General features: G+C 37.7%; 1 protein-coding gene and 1 non-coding gene across 20 annotated transcripts in view; both read right to left on the bottom strand.

The window, feature by feature from the left end:
- The window catches only part of KDM4C (lysine demethylase 4C), a 444842-nt gene that overhangs the window by 368122 nt on the left and 52846 nt on the right, over positions 1 to 23874 (bottom strand). For all 19 annotated transcript variants that reach the window (XR_004959515.1, XR_004959514.1, XR_004959516.1 and 16 more), the window contains exons 3-4: positions 22208 to 22383; positions 20765 to 20879 (exon numbers count right to left, since the gene is read on the bottom strand). Coding sequence is in view for 14 of the 19 variants with exons in the window: in XM_036261620.1 (XP_036117513.1) it covers positions 20765 to 20879; positions 22208 to 22383 (291 nt within the window). In the remaining 5 variants the exon portion in view is untranslated. The remainder of the gene's footprint in view (positions 1 to 20764; positions 20880 to 22207; positions 22384 to 23874) is intronic.
- LOC118630358 lies at positions 22744 to 22869 on the bottom strand. The gene has a single exon (XR_004959598.1). It is a non-coding gene; the product is annotated as a small nucleolar RNA SNORA19 (small nucleolar RNA).

Here is a 23874-nt window from a genome sequence, read left to right as displayed (position 1 = left end):
CAGGTGTGAAGTGATACTTCATAATCATTTTAATTCGCATCTCTCTGATGATTAGTGATGTTAAGCATTTTTTCATATGTCTCTTGGCCATTTATATGTCCTATTTGGAAAATTGTCTATTCAGGTCCTCTGACCAATATTTTTTTTATTTATTTATTTATTTATTTATTTATTGTATTTTAGAGAGAAAGGAAGGGAGAGGGAGAGAGGGATAGTAACATCGATGAGCGAGAACATCCATTGGCCGCCTCCTGCATGCAGCCCACTGGGGATTTGGCCCACAATCTGGGCATGTACCCTGACCAGGAATCGAAATGGCAACCTTCTGGTGTATGGGTTGATGCTCTGCCACTGAGCCACACCAGCCGGGCTACCTCTGACCAAATTTTAATAGGATTATTTGTCTTCCTTTTGTTGAGTTGTATGAGTACTCTATATATTTTGGAAATTAACCCCTTATCAGAGGTATCATTGGCAAATATGTTTTCCCATACAGCACACACATTTCACAGTCATAAGACTGTCAAAAAGTAAAAAAGGTAAACAATATTAAGTGCCAAAGAAGATATATGTGTAAGCATGAGGAAGCTTTTGGAGGTAATGAAACATTCTATAACTGAATTGGTGCTGATGGCTACACAAAAATCACTGAATTTTACATTTTGTGGCATGTATATTATACCACAATAAGACTGACTTAAAAATAATTATACACTGCTGGAGGGGCATAAATTAGTACAAACTCTTTGGAAAACAATTCAGTATCTAGGTAAAATTGAACACTCTATAAGGCAGTATTTCCATTCCTAGGGAAATGCTTTGGAGAAACTTTCATACATATGCAGGAACCATGCACAGGAACATGTTCATGATAGCAATATTTATTTTTTATGCTATTCTGATATGCCAAAGTTGCAGATTCAATGTCTAGTCAGGACACATCTAAGAATTAACCAATAAAAGCAAAATTAAGTGGAACAACAAATCAGTCTCTGTCTCTCTCTCTCTCTCTCTCTCTCTCTCCCTCCCTCCCTCCCTCCCTCTCCCCCTTCCTCTCTTTCTCTAAAATAAATAAATAAATAATTTTTAAAAGGAGAAAAAATTATTCCCTGGCAGGAAATAGTATACAGCAATTAAAATGATTGAACAATAGCTCATGATATACATAAACATGAGAAACCTATTGTTTGGTGAAAAAACTCAGTCTATAGGACAGATAAATGGTGATGAAAGGAAACTTAACTTGGGGTGGTGACACACAATATACAGATGATGTATTATAGAACTTTACACCTGAAACCTATATAATTTTATTAACCAATGTTATCCCAATAAATTTAATACAAAAATGAGGAAAAAAAAAAATTAGCAGAGGACTACATAAAGTGATACTATTTTCAATAGGGTTAAACATAACCCAAACTAAATACATAGTTTAAAAATGTGCATATGTGAAAAATCTATTTTTCAAAAGGCAAGAAATCAAACACAATACACACATACCTCATTGTAGTGTGTTTCCCTTATTGCACTTCACAGATAGTGATTTATTATTATTTTTATTTTTTTTACAAATTAAAGGTGTGTGCAACCCTGTTTTCAGAGCAAACTAAAACCTTCTGGAAAGGATTCACCAGTATATATGCCATTAAAAACATTTTGTGATTCATGGGAAGAGGTCAAAATAATAAATATTAACAAGAGTTTGGAAGAAGTTAATTCCAACCCCTGTGGATAACTTTGAGGGGATTCAAGACTTCAGTGGAGGCCCTGGCCGGTTTTGCTCAGCGGTTAGAGCGTCAGCCTGCAGTCCAGGGAAACCCAGGTTCGGTTCCCGCTAAGGGCATGTACCTCGGTTGTAATTTGTCCCCGGCCCTGGTTGGGTCGTGCGGGTGGCAGCCACTTGATGTGTCTCTTTCACGTCGATGTTTCTCTCTCTCTCCCTCCCTCCCTCTCACTCTATCTGAACAAAAAATAGAAGGAAATGTCCTCGGATGAGAATTAAAAAAAAACTTCAGTGGAGGAACTGCAGATGTCGTAGAAATAGCCAGAAAAACTAGAATTAGAAGTGGACCCTTAAGATGTAACTGAATTGCTGCAATCTCATGATAAAACTGTAACAAATGAGGATTTGCTACTTATGAATTAGCAAAGAAAGTTAATTCTTGAGATGGAATCTACTCCTGGTGACCACAGGTAAAACATCAACAAATGATTTAGCACATTACATAATCTTAGTTAATAAAGTAGTGCAGGGTTTAAGAGAACTGACTCCAATTTTTTTTTTATCCTCACCCAAGGACATTTTTCCATTTTTTGTTCAGATAGAGTGGGAGGAAGAGAGAGAGAGAGAAACATCGACATGAAAGGGACACGTCAAGTGGCTGCCACCTGCACGACCGAACCGGGGCCAGGGACAAACTGCAACCAAGGTACGTGCCCTTAGCGGGAACCGAACCCAGGTGTCTCTGGACCGTAGGCTGATGCTCTAACTGCTGAGCCAAACCGGCCAGGGCCTGACTCCAATTTTGAAAGAAGTTACACTGTGAATAAAATGTTATCAAACAGCCTTGCATGCTACTGGGAAATCATGAAAGAAAGAGTCAATAAATGTAGTAAACCTCCTTGCTGTCTTATTTTAAGAAATTGCCAGTCACCTTCAGCAACCACCACCATGATCAGCCAGCAGCTATCAACATCGAAGCAAGACCCTCCACCAGAAAAAAGATTACAACTCACAGGAGGCTCAGACAATGATTAGAAATTTCTAGCAATGAAGTATTATGTAATTAAGGTATGTACATTGTTTTTTTTTTAAAACATAGTGCTATTGCACACTTAATAGAGACTACAGTATAGTTTATACATAACTTTTATATGCACTGGGAAAAAAAAATTCATGTGACTCACTTTATTGTGATATTTATTTTATTGTGATGGTTGGGAACCAAACTTGCCATACTTCTGAGGTATACCTGTATCAGGTCACCCCGAGGTGATGGGGTGGGTAGCAGGGAAGGACTATAGGAAAAGCAGCCCATGCACAGTATTTTTAACATTCTAGCTGTTGGACTTCATTGAGGATTTGGGGTATTCAGTGAATCTTTGTGCTCCAAAACTTAAATATGTTGCACACAGATAATCAGATACTGCATTCCAAAAATATGATAAAGAAAAAAATCATTTAAAAGAACCTATCTTCTGCGTCACACCCATGGCAACCAGTTCTGTCCTGGCGCCTTATCTTACTGACAAGAAAATGGTAGTATATTTTCTGAAAACAGCAGGGGCATTTCCTTAAGCAGTAACCACCAAACAACCATCTTCATGGCTCTGACAGCCTTTGACAGATGGTACAAAATATAAATTGCTGGGCTACAGGTTGAACTTACACATAAATGACAACTACAGAACAGAATTCCTTACAATTCTGAGTCAGAATCAACTACTGAATATCTCATTTCAGCCTAGAAATTTGTGTCTCATTTTGCTTTAATATTGCCATCAGCAGTAACTAACATTTATTCAGTACATACTATGGAACAGACCCTGAACTAAGGGTTTTATTTATGTACTCTCATTTTAGCCTATGAGGTAGACACTGTTATCATCTACTAGTCATGCCATTTTAAAGATTTGGAAACTGCAGCATAGAAATCAGATAATTTGCTCAGGATCTCATAGCTCATAATCGTGGATCTGGGATTCAAGGGCAAGAATGGAAAACTCCTAACTCATGCTGGCTCTCCTGAGCCTGAAACCACATGGCCAAACAATGAGCCAGAGAGTCAATTCAGAACTACATGTGTTTTACATAATCATGGAGGGAAAACTTCCTTCTACCCACCAGTAACTAGAATAGAAAGTTAGTGCAGATGCTCCTCCACTTACAATGAGGTTATATCCAGATGAACATATCGTAGGTGGAAAATGCATTTAATATACCTGTCCTACCAAACATCATAGCTTAGCCTAGCCTACCTTCAGTGTGCTCAGCACACTGACATTAGCCTGAAGTTGTGCAAAGTCATCTAACGTATTGAATACACCACAGAGTATTGGATTTTTAGCCTCATGATTGCCTGGCCGACTGGGCACTGCGGCTCGCTGCCACTGCCCAGCAGCACCACAGAGAGTCCTAACACATATCGCGAGCCCCAGAAAATATCAAAATTCAAAACTTGAAGTACTGTCTCTACTGAATGGGTATTGCTTTTATACCATCGTAAAGTCAAAAAATCATAAGTAGAAACATGTTAAGTCAGGGACCATCTCTAATTTAGTGATTTTTTTACTTGCTGTTTTGTTAAAGGACTACTTGCCAAGATGACTTGGCAATACCAGCTTAGGCCAATAGCAGGACTCATGGGTCCTCTCATAGAAATGCATTCTATTAAAAACATTAACAGAACTAACAAATGGAATTGTTAACTTTATTTTACAAATCTACCAGCATGTGGCCCTTGCAGAATATCCTAAAGGGAACCTGAACAGTGAGAAGCCCTGTTTCTCCTTTAAAGAGGATCAATTACCACAACATTCAATAAAACAGGAAAATCCACCCTGACTGGTTTGGCTCAGAGCCCAGGCCTGTGGCCCAGAGAGTCCCAGGTTTGGTTCCAGAAACTAAGGGCATGTACCTCGGTTGCAGTTTGTTCTCAGCCCCGCCGGCAACCAGTCGATGTGTATCTCTCACATCGATGTTTCTCTCTCTCTCTCTCCCTCCCTCTCTCCCTTCTGCTCTATCTGAAGATAAATGTAGAAATGTCCTCAGGTGAGGATAAAAAAAAAAGATAAAATACAACCTAAGGAATTTCCAATGGTTTGGTTTACATTTTTCACAGTGTAAAATTTTTGATCATATACATAGGATCAGCATTATTTCTTCAAAGAAAGAGAGAAAACAATAATTTTCCTAAATATTAAATAATATCTTCTCATTGTAGAACATCTGGAACGCAAGTTTTAAAAAAAAAATCAAACTTACTTATAAACCTGTATATAAAAGAAGACCATTTTATCATTTCTGTGAACTTTCTCTAAAACTTTTTCTTTAATTAGAACATAATTAGAATCAGACTCCTGGAATTCACGACTCTTAACTGTTCTTGTGACCCCCAAAAGCACCCTCACAGGTGGGGACTTCTTTTGAGAAATACATGCTAAGAAGCTGGTGTGTGGAAGCAGCTCTCCAACCTCCCCATCTCAGCCAGACCTGCTGCTCTCTTCCCATGGTCAAATGGATGATTTATGAGGGAAACTGTATACAATACTTGTATATAATATTTATACATAATACAAAAAATTTATACAATACAATATGGGCATTTCAAGGTCTTGGCAATATATCTATACACAGTTATCTTGGTTTATTCACTCACCATTGAAATGTGGACATTTTTCTAACATTTATTTTATTGTATATATTCGTGTCTACAAAAATTTGTATTATTATTTTCCTTTGGGCTATACAGGTTGTTTTACATTCTCTGCTGTAATTTAAAACAAATGGAAAAGCATCTTGGTGTAAAAACACTGATTCATATATCTGATCATTTCTAAAATAGATTCTAGAAGCAGAAAGTGTGGATCAACAATTCCTTTTGACAATAGTCATTTGAATCTTTCTAGCCTATAAATTCTCTCTTTAAAAAAAACACTAGCTTCCATGTCTTTAAAAAAAAAAAAATCACAATAAAAATGAAATCTAAATTACCTTCATCTTCCTTTTTTCAAATGGGGAAGGATGGGGCCAAAGTAGGACCTGGCCTTCAAATATACACATGCCTCCTCAAAGTTCTTTTGTAAACCTGCAGGCAAGTCCAGGGCTACAATGGGAACTAAGGTACTAAGCATTCAGTGAACACTTTGGCAGACAGTAGTAATGCAAGAGAGGAAGAGATCCAACACACACAATACAATTCAACGTTCTCATAGTCCTTCCTAGAGACAGTCTAAACTTGTAGAAAGAGAATGGGAAAAGGGATTGCCCATTTCTGCCACTAAGTAGGTGTCATCTTTGATAGATCCTAACATTTCAGTGTGAGGTTCCTCATCTATAAATATGTTGGCTACCTCAGATGATCTCCAAGACCCCTTCCAGGAGTAATCATCAAAAATGTTATGATCATGCCCCGGCTTGTTTTGCTCAGTGGTTAGAGCGTCAGCCTGCAGTCCAGAGAAACCCAGGTTCAATTCCCACTAAGGGCACATACCTTGGTTGCAGTTTGTCCCCAGCCCTGGTTGGGTCATGCGAGTGGTAACCACTCAATGTGTCCCTTTCACATCGATGTCTATGTCTGTCTGTCTGTCTCTCCCTTCCTCCCTCCCTCCCACTCTATCTGAACAAAAAATAAAAAAATGTCCTCGGGTGAGGATAAAAAAAAAAAGATTTTATGATCACTACAAAATTCAGCACTAAAGCTTTGTTTTTTTCACCTCTGGGTTCCATGTTCTTTCCCTTTCAATAATTCCCACTGCTGTTTCCCTAACACTTTCCTACAGCTCCAACCTTCCCGGCATACTGATCATCCAGTACCTTTAGAACACTTTAGCACCCTCATTCTTCACTGTGGCTCACATGTCTGATGCCCACTGATGTCCTGAATTCTCAGGGATTCTGCCTGACCCTCAGAAGCTTAGCCTCTTTACACTCCTATGGTACATAGGATTCCTGCTACCCAGTGGGTACCTAATCTGCCCTTTACATGTTATTTATCCTTTAAGAAAACCATTCATGACTCTCCGGCTACCTAGTAAGCACCTTGCACTGGAAAACATCTGCTAACCCTAACTCTTCTCACACCCCATAAACTACTCAGCATGGGATTCCACATATATTTGTCAGTTTACCAATTTAGAACTTTATTGAACATCTAAGTATACTTTGGTGAGCTTTAACAGTTGAGAGATAAAGAGTTAAAATAAAAATCATCAATTCTATCCAAATCCTACTCAACCCAAATTTCTTTTAAATAAAATCAGATAATTTTCCTCATGAACATTCCTTACGCTGAGGGCAGCCCAATCTGTTCTGGGGTAGCTGTTATTCTTTAGAAAGTTTTCCAGAGATAATATTGATTCTCCCCAAAGTGACCCCACCTAACCTTCTCACACACAAGACACTTGACGGCAGTAGCCATGTACTCTGAGGTCATCCTACGGCTGAGTTTTAACGCTCTTGTCAACAATTCCCTGACAATACCCCCCCCCCCCCCCAGAAAGCACAGCTTCCAGACTGATAAAACATTCGTTTTGGGTTTTGTTTTTTTTTACTGATTTATTGATTTTTAGAGAGAGAGACAGATAGAACCATCGATTTGTTGTTCCACTTATTTATGCATTCATTGGTTGTTTCTTGTATATGCCCTGACTGGGGGTGGAACCCGAAACCTTGGCATATCGGAATAATGCTCTAACCAACTGAGCTACCCAGCCAGGGCCTGAAGGAACACTCTTGATGCAATGTAAAGAGAACTACCATCACCACCCCTTTCTGGAGGGCATAATTTAGATCATGCAGGCTGACTTCATTCATTAAAAACCAGCCATAACATGCTGGCAGATAATGAGTTTTGATTAAGTAGAAGCTTTATTTCACAGAACTAAAGTCTGAAAGCCCCATTCCTACAGGTCCATAAATCTCTTTGCACCAAAACATGTCTAGAATAATGACATTTTACCTTAGATGTAAAAATTATACATATAGTTAGTGTCCTGGTTTCAAATTATTTATTTCAGGATAAATTATATCCTGACATGATAAAAATACAAAATGGAAAGGAATTCTGCTGGTGACTTAAACAGTTTAAACTGTTTTGCCTCATTGGGAAACCCACAGCCTTAGATAAATTTGTTGTCCAAGTGCACCATCTAGTGGATGAAAGTATTTAAGCTACCCCATTGTGAGAAGAGGAAAAATAAGTCATCTATAATACTAAATGTTAAGACTAAAAACTTAGTGTGAAAAGATTCCCATGCTTCAGCCAACAGATTTATTATAAAGGAGATCTTACAAAATTCTAATACAAAAAAAATCTAGGACTCACAAACATTCATTATCAAAGAATTCAGTTCACCTTCTTGAAGAAAAGGTTCCTCATTGTAAAGCACATATATTTAAACTGGAAGAACCTCAGAGAGCTGTTAATTTAATCTCTTCCATTTACAGATGAAGACTCTAAGGCAAAGCTAGGGCACTGATTATATAAGTAAATAAGTCTAATAGTCTGTGCTGTTTACTATAGACTTCTATTTCAAGAGGCTGTGGAGAAAAGGCAGGAAATAAGGCGGTGTCTGTGGCAAAGTGCCATTCTCAGGTTAGCAATGACCCAGCCACCCCACTGTGTGGGCTACCTCCACACTGACCCATTGGAGACCAGGAACTGTCATATCTTCCCTGCCTCCACAGTCCACCTGCATCCTTCTTCATATTAGATTTATCTGTTTCCCCTGCCCAAGAAAACTATCCTACCAATAAAAGTGAGACAAAATAAATGTTAAATTACCCACTGAAGAACGTCTATCATTCTGGGAAGGCATTCACGATATGTTAAAATTGGAGAGGGGAAAAATAAGACCCAACTGTGTTCACTATGATACATCTGTTTTTTAAAAATACAATTATCAAGTATTAAATCAATAAAAAACATTGGAAGTAAATACACTGAATTTTTTTAACAGCTGTTGTCTCTGAATGCCAAGATTATGAGTGATTTCAATTTTCTCTTATATAATGCCAATTTTTAAATATTTAACATTTATATTAACTTAAAGATCATTTTTATCTTAAAAATGTATACATTGCCCTGGCCGGTTTGGCTCAGCGGTTAGAGCGTCCGCCTGCAGTCCAGAGAGGCCCGGGTTCGGTTCCCACTAAGGGCATGTATCTCGGTTGCAGTTTGTCCCCGGTCCTGGTTGGTCGTGCGGGTGGCAGCCACTCGATGTGTCCCTTTCACATCGATGTTTCCCTCTCTCTCTCTTCCTCTCTCTCCTTCCCACTCTGTCTGTACAAAAAATGGAAAAATGTCCTCGGATGAGGATTAAAAACAAAACAAAAAAAAATGTATACATTTATAATCACAGACTACAAATGAAGATTGGCAATAAAACCCCAATCACTCAATACATGCATAGCAAAAAAATTTTTTCACTAGCTCTCAAGGAGAAATATACAGTATAGGATGTTATACTTTTAAGGTTTGCCAGAGTATTTTTCAAGTTGTTCTGAATTTTCTATCAATTGTCTATTAATAAATACCTGGATGACAAAAGTAATAAACTAGCAAATTAATATCATAGGGAAATCTTGGAAATATAATTTCTTTAAAATATTTTATATTTTTTCAGATACAGGGACTTGAGTTCACATCCTAAGTCCAGTTTCTGCTTATAAAATTGTGCCTGAGTTATAGATCAGAATATATGGCATGATGCTCCCCAAAGAATTCCATGGCTGACAGTTTAAAAACCCTGTCTCCTGATGTAATTAGGTCTTTGAGGTACATATCAAAGATGCAGTTACCTGAAGGTAAACAAAAATGAAACACTGTCTCACTGCCTTGAGATCCTTCCACCATCTAAGTAAAATGAGATCAGAGAATGAATCTTTTGCTATCTTTTTTTTTAATCCTCACCGCAGGACTTTTTTTTTTGGCATTGATCTTCAGATAGAGCATGAAGGAAAGAGGAAAGAAGAGAGAGAGAGAGAGAGTGAGAAACATCGATGTGAGAGAGACACATTGAGTGGTTGCCACCCACACAAACCCCAACCGGGGCGAGAGACAAACTGCAACCGAGGTACATGCCCTTAGCAGGAACCAAACCCAGGACTCGAGTCCACAAGCTGACCGACGCTCTAACCGCTGAGCCAAACTGGCCAGGGCTGTTAACCATTTTAAGGTAGCATTTTTCAAAGTGTTCTCTGGGGACTACTAGAAGACACCCAGATTCCATCAAAGGGTCTGTGGCATCAAAACTTTTCATAATTATACCAAAACATTATTCGCCTGTCACTTTCCATCTCACATGAGTATGAGGTTAAATTTTCCAGAGGCTACGTGATATCATAACAGATTAAATGCAGAAGCAGATACAAGAACCTAGAGGTCTTCTATTAAATTAGGTGTTGGAGATGTTTTTTTAAATGTACAACTATGCCACTCCTCTCACTAAATTTTTTTGTTTAGGAAAACACAGTCATTTTGTATAAATATGTATATGTTATGTAATGTATTACTTTTAATGAATTAAATATGAATACTTTTTAAATATTCTCAGTTTTAATTTTTAATACAAGAAACAAGGATAAATGTAACTTAAATTTAAAGAGGTCTTTGAGGTCCACAATAAATTATTAAAAGTATAAAGGGGTCCTGAGACCAAAAAGTTTGAGAACCACTATTTCAGGGTACTAGGGTTCAGAAAAACACACACCAGAGAAGATCACTATAACTCCTCCCTCTTCCTCCTTTCAAAAAATTTTCCAAGCCACTTGCTATGACCAGACCATCTTGCAGACCATTATCTGATCACACCTTTTTTAAATGTTTTTATTTATTTAGAGAGAGAAGGGAGAAGGAAAGAGAGAAAAAAATATATATGTAAGAGAGAAATATTGATGGGCTGCCTCCTGCATGCACCCTGACCAGGTATCAAACCCACAACTTGGGCATGTGCCCAGACCAGGGATCAAACAGACCACCTTTCGGTGCACAGGACGACACGCAGCCAACTGCGCCACAATGGCCAGGGTTGATCACACTTTTTAAAGCATGATTCTCATGCTATCATTTCCTTACCAAACAATCTCAAATGGTCCTTCAAGAGGTTCAGAATCATAAGCAAAAACGTTCAGAAAATGTCATGATCTGGCCTCAGACTATTTTTCCAATGTCATGTACTCATCGATTCTACAATTTCATAGGTGCATTCTTTGCAGCAGACACTATGATAGGGGCTAGGGCCGGAGAATCTATGAGAAATGATACCTGCCAACACTATCTACTACAGAAGAAATAGTCAAGTAAATACAGGTATCCCTCATTTTCTGTACAGTTTCTAAATATTTACTGTAATAACATGTATCTCCTTACCCAAAATTCACTGCCCAAATCAAAAATTCTCTGTAATGACTGAACATCCACCCATTTCAGTTGTATACAAACCCAGCTAAGAGAATGCAGACAACAGTCCACTTGTATCTCAACTGTTCTCCCGAAAGGATTATGTTTTGTGCCCATATTAAATGTATTAGGCATCTCTGCTATCATCTTCCCATTATTAGTAGTAAAAATGTCTTCTGAGATGGTGGAAAAGCCCAAGAAGAAGGTAAGTGAGCATAAGAAGCCTGGAAAGGCCACCCATTAGGAACAGTTGGTTGGAGGTGACATGCATATGGAGGAAGGACATGAGGCATGATCATGACATGCTCCCATCTACTAAGCGAAGCAATGTTGTTCCTGGAGAGTTTTGCCTTGTTATTCAAACCAACACAATATTTGAAAAACTAGAATAAAAAAATTCCTGTGCAATGACTGATAGCCACACCCAGGGTAGGAGACCACTGAGTACCAGGCTGGTATAGGAGAGGGTGTGGACACCTTCAGGTATCTGGAGGTGGCAGCAATAGGGGAGGAACGTAATTCAATGAAGGAGCTAAGTTTCAGAACAAATCTGGGAGAGTTAAGAAGAGGGATATGGCACAAGTTGTAGATCACAAGTGAAGCAGCATCCCCTCACTGTGAAATGCAGCTATCTTTCTCCACTGAACTGCAGAACTATCTGCAAAGATGGTTACACACAAAGAAAATTTTCAATCTTAATGTAATGCTATATTATGGGTTATCTCAGAAGAAGTAGCTGGACATAAAACATGCAAAGAAGTCTAAAGTGCTCTTAGGTGGGAACTGTAATGATGAGGATACAGTAGACTCCTGGCTGGTGCACTACTCTGAAAATATCAGCTCCCAAGGGACACTGCAGACTGCACTGCCTGTAATGATAAGAGGCATTTAAAACAGAAAATCTGGGTGACAGAGGAAGTGACTGAGGATTACTGCTAGAGGAGCTAACTGTCACCACGCAACTAAGGGAAAATCTTGCAAAGAAGACTTTTTTGGAATCAGACAATAGTCATGGAGATCTTTCTAGTGTTAGGGATTAGGAAGATAATAGGCAGTTTAGGCAAAGCACATGAAACTACTTTATTTTTTTTTTCAATTAATTTTTAGAGAGAAGGAGAGAGAAAGAGAAACATAAATATGAAAGTAAAACACTGATCAGCTGCCTTCCACAAGCCTCCTACCTGGGATCACCCACAACCCAGGCATGAGCCTTGACCAGCAATCAAAATGGCAACCTTCTGGTGCCCAACCAACTGAGCCACACCAGCCATTTTAAATCTCGATCATCATTAAGATCACCATTATATCGCATGACAGATATTACTAGAAACAGCCCAAAGTAGCATAAAACACAAGCCTGAATGACTCAGTACTTTACTAGCAGTTTAAGTAAATAATTTTGATGCCTCTTTTAGCTCTCACACATAGAACAAGGAGATGCACTCTGTCTTCAAAGGTCTGAGGAAGTACACATGGCTATTGGCTATCCCAGAAATGTTCTATGTTCTTTCTCTCCTAGAGATACCTGTTGACTTTCAGGCCCCTCAGCCAAGCCAAATTATCTCACACAGGACTTTTTATCTCCTTTTTCCTCTTTTTTCCTTTGTCGTCTTCTTTGTGTGTGTGGGTCCGGAAAAATTCCCATGCTTCTTTTAATAGAGGGCTAATTTTTCAAATGTACAGCTAGCAAAAGCTATTAAAAAACTTTATCAGTGGACAGGCCCTTAGTGAAACATAACAAAAATGCTCCCCTATGTTCATTGCAGCATAGCCAAGATTTGTAAGCAGCCCAAGTGCCCATCAGTAGATGAGTGGATAAAAAAAGCTGTGGTTGCCCTGGCCAGTGTGGCTCAATTGGTTGAGCATCATCCTGTGCACCAAAAGGTTTCCGGACTGCCCTGGCCAGTTCGGATCAGCAGTTAGAGCATCAGCCCATGGACGGGAGAGTCCCAGGTTCGATTCCTGCTAGGGGCACCTACCTCAGTTGCGGTTTGCCCCCGGCCCCGGTTGAGGTCATATAAGTAAGTGGCAACCAGTCAATGTGTCTCTCTAAAGTCAATGTTTCTCTCTCTCTCTTCCTCCCTTTCTCCCTCCCACTCTATCTGAAGATAAATGCAAAAATGTCCTTGGGTGAGGATTAAAAAAAATAAAATAAAAAGTTGCTGGATCGATTCACAGTCAAGGCACATGCTCAGGTTTTGGGTTCAATCCCCGGTAGGAGTGCATACAGGAGGCAACTGATCACTGTTTCTCTCTCACATTGAAGTTTCTCTCTCTCTCTCCCTCTCCTTTCCTCTCTCTAAAATCAATAAAAACATTTATTTAGAAAGCTGTGAATGCAATAGATTACTACATGGCTGTAAAAAAAAAAAAAAAAAAAGAGTAAATCTTACCTTTTGTGACAGCATGGATGGACGTGGAGAGAATTATACTAAGTGAAATAAGCCAGTCAGAGAAAGACAAATACCATATGGTTTCACTCGTATGTGGAATCTAATGAACAAAATAAACAAACAAAATAGAAACAGATTCACAGACATAGAAAACAAACTGACAGCTATTAGAGCAGGGGGGGTTGGAGGGCTGGTGAGAAAGGTGAAGAGATTAAGAAAAAAGAAAAACAATTCATAGACCCAGACAACAGTATGGTGATTACCAGAGGGAAAGGCAGGTGGGGGAGGTGGAAGAATATAAAGGGGGGATAAATGGTGACAGAAGGAGACTAGACTTTAGATACTGAACACACAATACAATGTACAGATGATGTATTATAGAATTGTACACCTGAAATTTATATAATTTTGTTAACCAATGTCACCCTAATAAATTCAGTAAAAATTTAAAAAAAAAAAAAAAAAACATTTTTAAAATGTTTTTAGATCTTAGGACTCTTATGCTAATGTTACTATTACCAAAGAATCATGTAGAGCTACTCAAGAGCACAGGTAGCTTTATTTCTAAGGTCAGGATCTTCTTTATTCCCTGACATCACTCAACACTTCAATTTCATTGCCTCAAAGTATTAATGTAGTCAATGTATATGAATCTCATTCTCCTGGGAACATTCAGAATTTTATCCCATCTATCTCAAAAGGGTTTTGAGCCATCCTTCCCCAAGAATAAATAATTTTGACTCTATATTAGGTGTTGGCAAACTTTTCATGCAAACGCTCAGAGAGTAAATATTATAGCTTTTGTGAGCCACACAATCTTGGTCACAACTACTCAACTCTGCCACTGTGGTGCAAAAAAAATCCATATATAATATGTAAATGAGTGAGTAAGGATATGCTCCAATAAATCTTTATTTACAAATAAAAGCAACAGGCAGAATTTGACTGCCAAGCCCAGCTGTCCATCATATACACAAAGGCTGGGTTTTGTCACTACATGCCTTATAGTCTTGGTATTTCAGTTTAAAACATAGTAATTTATACCCTGCCCAGTGTGGCTCAGTTGGTTGGAGAATCATCCCATACACCAAAAGGTTGTGGGTTCTATTCCAGTCAGAATATATACCCAGGCTGCGGGTTTGATCCCTGGTTGGTGCGCATGTGGAAGGCAACCAATGTTTCTCTCTCACATCAATGTTTCTCTCTCTCACTCTCCCTGCCTCTATCTCTAAAATCATTTTTTAAAAATATTTAACAAGCCCAGCAGGTATGGCTCAGTGGTTGAGCAATGACCCATGCACTGAGAGGTCACTGGTTCAATTCCCGGTCAGGGCACATGCCCCAGTTGTAGACTTGATCCCCAGTAAGGGGCGCATAGGAGGCAGCCAATCAATGTTTCTCTCTCATTGATATTTCTATATATCTCTCCCTTTCCCTTCCTCTCTCTCTAAAACCAATAAAAACATTTAAAAAAAGAAAATGTTTAACAAAAAATCATAATTTACTTAAATCGTGTTATAGTTACTGCTGCCACAGGCTAAGGCCCATGGTGTTGACAGATGTAGTATATTCTAAGGAAATCAAGCTCTGAAAGAAGCAACAGAATGAACAAGGGGCCCAGATCCATGCCCTGGGATCCCAGGCCCTTCTTCCTTTATTATCAAGGCTGACTGTGCCTAACTAGTCCTTCATGAACACCCTCACCCCCAATTTCTGTGTTGATCAACACTACAATGGCACCTCCTTGCCTGATGCTACAACTCAAAGGAGGGGCTGCTACAGCACCATGGGTCAGGAGGCCCAGGCCCACAGCCCTGTCTCCAGCCTTGGACTGACTGATCCCTGGCCCACAGATCCCACAACCACTATTCCAGGTCTTCCTCACCCTCCTCAAGCCCATGTGCAGTAAAAAGCCTCAAAATTCAGTAAAAATATTGAATTTGGTCTTACCCTCAAATTTACCTAGTTCCTGCCCTATCCTCTTCTCTTCCTCCTTTACCTGACTTGAACTTACTCATCTAGGCCCTATTCAGATGTCCCCTCTCCTTGAGAAAGTCTTCCTTCAATGCCAAGCTTGCTCTAAGTGCCTGTCCTCCAGGCTCTGAGGAAACCCACATCTGCCTTTACGGCCAAGTTCATAACACCTTATTGCCCCTCTGGGAATTATTTGAGAACAAGGACCTTCATTCATCTTTGTACCCTGCACAAACTAACTCTCTTACCTCCCCCATATCCTCTCCAAAATTTCCCACCTCCCAAAAAAAAAAAAAAAAAAATTTGAAAAGAAACAAGGCTATGGTTTATGTTTAATCATTCTTTTAAGATTAAACAGTCATTACTAGAAATTAGGCAGAAAAGTGAACTGCAAATTGATGACTATAATCTCTTTCAAAATAATGCCATGAACCATAAAAAGCCAGTTACCAAAACAATTTAAATACTGAGCTAACTAGTTCAACAATACAAAAATACAATAGTAAACAAAACAATACATGGGCTTTTCAATGCATATTTATCGCAATGACTTCAGATGTTCCTGACAGTTACAGGTTATTCTTATGCTCACTCTTCATCACTCTCTTTAATGCACTCTTTTTCTTGTTACACTCCATCCACCTCAAGGGGCCAAATGCAAGTTATTTTTCATTTGTTTGAATTTAGGTGTCTTGAGCATGATTAGTTTTGTTTACCAGTAGCAGTTTACAGCATTTCTCTCGTGTCTTTCTTTATTCTACAAAAGCATTGAAAATGTCAGCTCAACTCAGAAGCTACAAAATGCTCCCGCAGAGCTTAGAGAAAATTTATAACCTACTATGTCTTGTAGATCCCACCAAAATTATGGATTCCTGGCTCAAAAACATGTAAATGAGGAAGTTTTAAAACTTCATGTTTACAAAATAGTGGATTTTTTTCATTGGATTTTAATAACTGAAGTTACTCGAATCTGAAGTCTAAAGTCAAGTTCACTTGAAGCAATGCCAATGTGTAACTGGTTTTCAAACACAAGCAGCAAATTTATAAGCATAGTAAACCAAAGTCCATCTGCCTCAATGGTGTAAGAAACAACTGATATTTCACTATCAAATACAGAAACCTAGTTCAGGGCTTTTTATGTCAATTGTTCTTAAAATGGTCCCAAATATGCTGTTTCTAACTTTCATATATGCAAAAGGGAACAAAGAACTCAGTGATCCGAAGGGGTAGTTTGAAAATATAACCTAGACTGAGGTTTATTTTATTTTAGAGCACTCAGGCATACAACCTCAATCTCAGCCCAGGATCCAGAGGATACCTCAACTCAGTTTTCCTTTCAGAAACCTGAAAATGTGCCAGGGTACCCTAGCAAAGAAACCACAGAGAAAGCCCAAAATAAACCATCAGCTCAGGGGAAATTTGTATTTGACATTGACCTACTTTTACACATTTCCACAACTATGAGATTGACTATACGTAATTGCTTCCTTAAAACTGGTATGGGGGATAAGAGCACCTGGCAGCCCCTCTACTGGCCTCAAAACTTTGGAAAAGCAATTTAACCTCTCTAAACCTCAAGTGTAAAATATCAACAGTATTTACGTGCCCTCACCCATTCTGATGGAAATCCCACAGAACCTGGTTTAATAAGACAAAGTGTCATGTTCTGCAAAAAAGTTTTAGTGTTAATGGCATGCATTTTCCCCAAAAAATTAATCATAACATGTTAAACTTAAAAGATATTTGTTATCACTAAAGAATAAATCAGTAAGAATACACTTGGAATTGAAATACTAAAAAAAAAAAAAAAAAAAAAAAAAAGCAACAATTTAATAAAGGTACAATTTGAAACTGGCAGTATGGAAATGGCTGCAGGTAGAACACACTGAAATGATCCTCTAGGGAGCAATACTGAAAATGCTTCTAAAAATACTATCAAACCCTCCTCAGATCTTTGGTGGAGAAACACGTACATATATGCAAACACATACATACACACCCACTCACATAAAATAAAGGCCAAAGGGAAATCATAAAAAAGTTATTTCTATTTGGTAAGGTTTTGAGTAATATTTCTTCTTCATTTTTTTCCCTGTTTTGTCATTTTTCTACCTGAGTATGTGCTACCTTATTAATAAACAAAAAATTTTCAATACAGAAGGTACTTATCAGAATGAGAATGAAGAAAGAATGTTTTCTCTTTTCTTAACTTTCATTCTTAATATTTCAAACATATACATATTTTAATGTTGTGTAATCCATCATTGAGCTTCAATTACCAACAGTTTATCAATTTTCATTCAACTATATCCATTCCACTCTGTTTTCTGCAATATCCTAAAAACAAATCCCAGACTCCATGTTCTTTCACTTGTATATTTTTCAGCTATACATCTCAGTTGATAGGAAAAATATATTTATATAGCCACCAAGCCATCATTACATCAAATAGTGACAACAATAATTCCTAATACCCAGTCCATATTCAAAAGTAAGAATGGTCCTTTCAACAGTGGTCAGGCACTAGCCAGGTAGCTCAGTTGGTTAGAGCATTGTCCAGATACACCAAGATTGTGGGTTCGATCTCCAGTCAGGGCACATACAAGGAGTAAGCAATAAATGCATAAATAAGTGGATCAACAAAATGATGTTTCTCTCCTGCTCGCTTCCTTCCTCCCTCTCTCTAAAAAAATCAACAAATAAATTTTTGTTTATCCTCACCTTAGGACATTTTTTTGCATTTATCCTTATAGAGCGGGAGGGAGAGAGGTAGGAAGAGAGAGAAACATCAGTGTGAGAGAGACACACTGACTGGTTGCCACCCACATGACCCCAACTGGGGCCAAGGACAAACTGCAACCGAGGTACACGCCCTTACCAGGAACCGAACCCAGGAATCTCTGGTCCGCGAGACGCTCTAACCGCTGAGTCAAACCGGCCAGGGCAACAAACAATTTCTTTAATAACAGTGTTCAACAACTGGAAATCCATACAGAAAATTTGAAATTGTGACACTACCTCAAATCCAGAATGTCTAAAAAACTATAAATCGATAAGAAAAGTATGACACAAAAAAAAAATGAACAATAGGCTTAAACAGGTACTTTGTTCAAGGGGAAATCCAAAGAGCCATTGAAAATAAGGGGGAAAGTCTACGGCCATACCACCCTGAACGCGCCCGCACTTTGTTCAAGGGGAAATCCAAAGAGCCATTGAAAATAAGGGGAAGTCTACGGCCATACCACCCTGAACGCGCCCAATCTCGTCTGATCTCGGAAAATAAGGGGGAAAAAATCATAACTCAATTAAACTAGAAGATACTGCTACACATACCCAACAGAGTAGTTAAAATTAAAAGACTGATGATAATAGCGTCAGGGAGAATGTAGAGCAATGGGAACTCACAGATATTGCTATAGAAAGGTATGAACTGGAAAACAGTTTTATTCTGAAACTAACCACGTGAATACCTTACAACCACTCCCAGGCATGCACACTACAGAAACGTTTCCCTACCTTGGGAAATGTGCAAAACAGTCACAGAAGTTTTGAGCATAAAGCCAAAACTAAAGGCAACCAAAATGATCATTAGTAGCAGAACAAAAAAATAAACTGTGGTGCATTCATACAATAGAATACTATACAGCAACGAAAATAAATAAACCAGAGGTACATACAATAACAGAAAAAGTTGAGAAATACAATAAGGTGTGATAGAAGGCAGACAGAAAAATATACAAAATGATTCTTCTAGTTATATAAAATTTGGAAACAAGATACAATTAGCTTCATTTTTAAAGAAAAGAAGGAAGTGATTACCATAAAATCTGAATAGTTATTACCCTTGGAGGAAAAAGAGGAGAGCATAATAGGTAAAGAGGGTGTGCAGGGGCCCAGCTGGTGTGGCTCAGTGGTTGAGCATCAACCCATGCACCAAGAAGTCACCAGTTCGATTCCCGGTCAGAGCACATGCCCAGGTTGTGGGCCAAATCCCCAGTGGGGGGACATGCAGGAGGTGGTCAATCGATGTTCTCTCTCATCAATGTTTTTATCTCTCTCTCCCTCTCCCTTCCTCCCTCTCTAAAATCAATCAATAAATAAACAATTTAAAAGAGGGTGTGCAGGGACATTCCAGGGTGCTGGTAATGTTTTCCCTGACGTCAGTGATAACACATGGTGTTCACCTTACAATAATTCATGAAGCTCTAAGTTTGTTTTATGCATTTCCAGCTTGTTTTATATTTCAAAACATAAATGGCTTAACAATACCTAATAATGTACTCAGACAAGGAGAATCAATGGATGCAAATTCATTGGGTGGCAGGATATTGGGGAAAAAGATAGTCATCTAGTATCTAAGCCATATCCTATAGATCACTTATTAATTATAAAGGGATATCTTTGACTGGGCCCTTCAAATGGGGAAAAAGTATTTATAAATAACATTATTGAGACAATTAAGGATCTATGAATATGGTCTATATATTAGACCATATATAAATGGTAAATTGCCTTATAATTAATAGACACATGCTGAAATAATTAAGAGTTAACTGTCATGATGTCTGCAAATTACATTCAAATATTAAAGCAGAGAGACAGACAGAGACAAAGATAGAGCGACAGAAACATAAAGCAAATTTGCCAAATATTACAAACTGGTGTCTAGGTGTTCATTGCACTACTTCAACCTTTGGAAAGGCAATCAGCTTTTCAAAAGAGAGCAACGGGAGAGGAATAAAAGGTTACGAAAGGAAAGATTTTAAAAACAGAAATTATAAACATCAGTTGGAAGCAAAAAGGATTGTAGTGTATCTAGTGAGTTATGCTCTCCTGAAAAGTAAATGGAAAGACTGTAATAATATGTAGTTCTTTTTTTTAATTCTCACATTTTGTGGAAAAATAATTAAGGGAAAACTTCTGGAAGAATGAATACATATTAAAATACTGCTTTTGCCTTAACATGGTATTATGGATATTTTGTTTTCCAAATATTTTCATCATGAGTTTTACTTTTTAAAAATTTTAATATAATTTAAAGATTAGCCAGATATCATATTACTGTTGAACAATCAGGTATTTGTTCAATTAACTGGTTTCAATTTGAAAATACCGGCTGCAGAAATTCTATTGATGTGTCTACTTTCTCTTGTCCTGTGAGAAATTATGAATCACACAAAGTACAAGGAATGACTACTTGTCAACCACCGAAAATGGTCCAGAAGTAGTAACATGAAATGATCCTTTACAAAGCCTATTACAATATAAACATACCTCATCATATATGCTCCCATTAATGTCTGCACCATAGATAGGTGCCACAAAAGTTAAGTTCTTCCAGTACTTGCGCTCCAAATCTTCATAGTCCAAGTATCTTGGAGTACAATATCTGGAAAAGGTAGATGAAAAAAGTGCAAATTAGTAAGACCATTTTAAGATTTTCCCCACCCATTTTATTTAAATCACCTTCTAAACAACATTAAACAAAATTAAAATACTATAGCAACTTATGATGTCAAATCTAACAAGTAAATTTACATAAGCATTTATCATACATATCTGAATACGCTGAAGATTCCTAAATAATGCTATGAAAACTGCATGTTTTTTACTACTTAGGAAAATACTTTCCTGAAAGTATCAATAATGGTAGCAGAAAATTAGTTTAAAATTCATTATTTTAGCTTTTGAAATATTTCTTTAAATCTTTAACCAATTATACTATACAGTTGTCCCTCCATATCCATGAGCAGAATTCTCCCAGTGGACACCAAAATCCATGAATGCTCAAGTCCCTCATATAAAATGGCATAGAATTTGCCTATAAGCTACCCACATCCTCCCATATACTTTAAATCATCTCCAGATTACGTGTAATACATAATACAATGTAAATGCTATGTAAATAGTTGATACACTATATTGTTTAGGGAATAATGACAAGAAAAAGTCTGTACATGTTCAGTCAACCATAACCATCAAGTGCCTAACTATACAAATACATGTCAACAACATAGCTTTCTTTTTTTCCCAAATAGTTTCAATTACAGTTGGCAACAAATACAATAATGGTGGCCATTCAAGTCATTCAAGGATTTTTTTTTTCCTTTAATAAAAATATTTTTATTGATTTTTAGAGAGAGAGAGAGCAAGGGAGAGGGGGAGAGAAAGAGAAACATCTATGTGAGAGCAGATCATAGATTGGCTGCCTCCTGCACACCTACCACGGGGGATTGAGCCCGAAACCCAGGCATATGCCCTGATAAGGAATAGAACAGTAACCTTTTTATGAATGGGACGATGCCCAATCAACTCAGTTGAGCCACACCAGTCAGAGCTGAAGGATTTTCTTTTTCAATTACTCATCTTCTATTATATATAATTTATCATTTAAGACTTAAACATTGTCACACAAAGAAGAAAATTTGCCTTATGAGGATGAATCATGAATACAATCAAAAACTCATAACAACTAAAAGATAGAAAAACCCAGTTACAGATATTAATGAGATGATAAAATGAGGAACAACTTTCTTAACAGTAAACTAAATGTAAGTAGACAATTACCTGAAGAACAGGAAACAGAAATAGTTAAATTAGGACTGAAAGAGATTATGCAGGAGACTCATTTTCATTACAAGCTCCATCTACTGGTTTCTGACCAGGTCCAAGTATATTCTTTGGAAGAAATAAAAACAGCAAGTCGAATCCACTCACTTGCCACTGTTGGCCAGCTGCCTGAACTCCTTCACTGTCATGGCTTTCTTCTGGATGTTATATTGAGTGAACAGTCCTGACTGCCCTGTGACCATCTGCTGAATTGGTGCGGGGATGAGCAAATTATCAATGTCATCATAGCACTGCCTTGGCTTCCACTCCTTAGGAGGAATCACCTAAAAATAAAATAAAATATTACCTTGAAAATATTCCAAGTAGTTATTTAGCTTGCATATCCCAACCGAAAAAAAAAATACAAGTGAAGAATTTGTCAGCATTTCTATAACAAATGTGTAACAGAACCATAAAGATTCACGTTAAGGGAAATGCTCACATAACAATATCTTTACACAGCAAAATTTATTGAGTAATCGCTATACAAAATACTATACTTGTATTAACTACATTTTTTAGTTGACACTTCTCAATTTGGGAGACAGAACTAAAATAACTTCTAAAGTTCAGATACTATTTATACTAATGAGAAAAATAAGTAAATATCTGTTTGTCAATATATGTGTGTGTGAGTGTGTTTTACTTGTCTGAAGGTGAATGACAGTAATGGCTAACTTAGTCATGCTGCCAATTTACCTCCAAAGGTTTGTTTAGCACATCAGAAATATCTTTTCTCTTGATATAAAAAAAGACAATGAAATGTGCAGTAGTCAATATATTTTTAAATACCTTTCATGTAATATGACATAAAGCAGAGTGGTGTGCTAGTAAATGTTTAACAACCAGCTTTCTGGGAAAATGGAGGCAACCTTGACTTGTAGTTTTTGCCTGTTTCCATGGTAACCATTCCCACCACGTTGGAGCTTACCAATATGACATCACTAGAGTAGGAAAAATATGTGAACTATCAATATCTATGTGCCTGTATGAAGTGGCTCAGCCCACCACTGTCTTCCCATAGTATTTAAACACTTTGTTACAGATAATGAAAAGATGAGTAAACACTAAAGACCACAAATACATATTCCTAGGATTGAAAACTAGAAGGGACAAAGTTACAAATCATGATTTATAGCTAGAACTTATCTACATTTAGAGGTTGTTTCAATTTTTTAGGACAAACTTTTTTTTTAATCAATTGTAAAATATAGTCAGTACACATACAGAAAATAAGTAATTGTACATATGTAGCTTGGTGAATTATTATAAAACAAACACCAGAGTACCCACTGCCCAGGTATAAGCAGCAGACTATTGCTGGCACCCCAGAGGACCCCCAATGCCCTTTTCAAATACATCCCCCTCTTACCCAAAAGGTTCATGGTATTTATGGTATTCATTTCCTCGCTGGGCTACTTAATTTTATGCCTTGGTATACACCCCTAACACCAGTTTTTGAACTGTACAGAAATATAATTATACCTATATTCTTTGATGATATCTTTTATAGTTTCCGCAATATTTTTGCAAGATTCAAATATGATGAACTATGTAGCTGAAGTTCATCAATTTCTTTTCTACTCAGTGTGCCTTCATATAAATATTTATAAGTTGGTGACCATTTGTGGTCACTTGATTGTTTTCTAATTACTGAGCACTGCAAATGACACTACTATCAACATTGTTGTACATATCTGCATGTGTACTCACAGTTCTCTAAATTATACGTACATACACAGACGTTCCTGAAACTGAAACTACTGGGACACAGG

Source organism: Molossus molossus, unplaced genomic scaffold (genome assembly GCF_014108415.1).
Source record: "Molossus molossus isolate mMolMol1 unplaced genomic scaffold, mMolMol1.p scaffold_m16_p_14, whole genome shotgun sequence".
NCBI lineage: Eukaryota > Metazoa > Chordata > Mammalia > Chiroptera > Molossidae > Molossus > Molossus molossus.
This window is presented reverse-complemented; position numbering and strand designations above follow the sequence as displayed.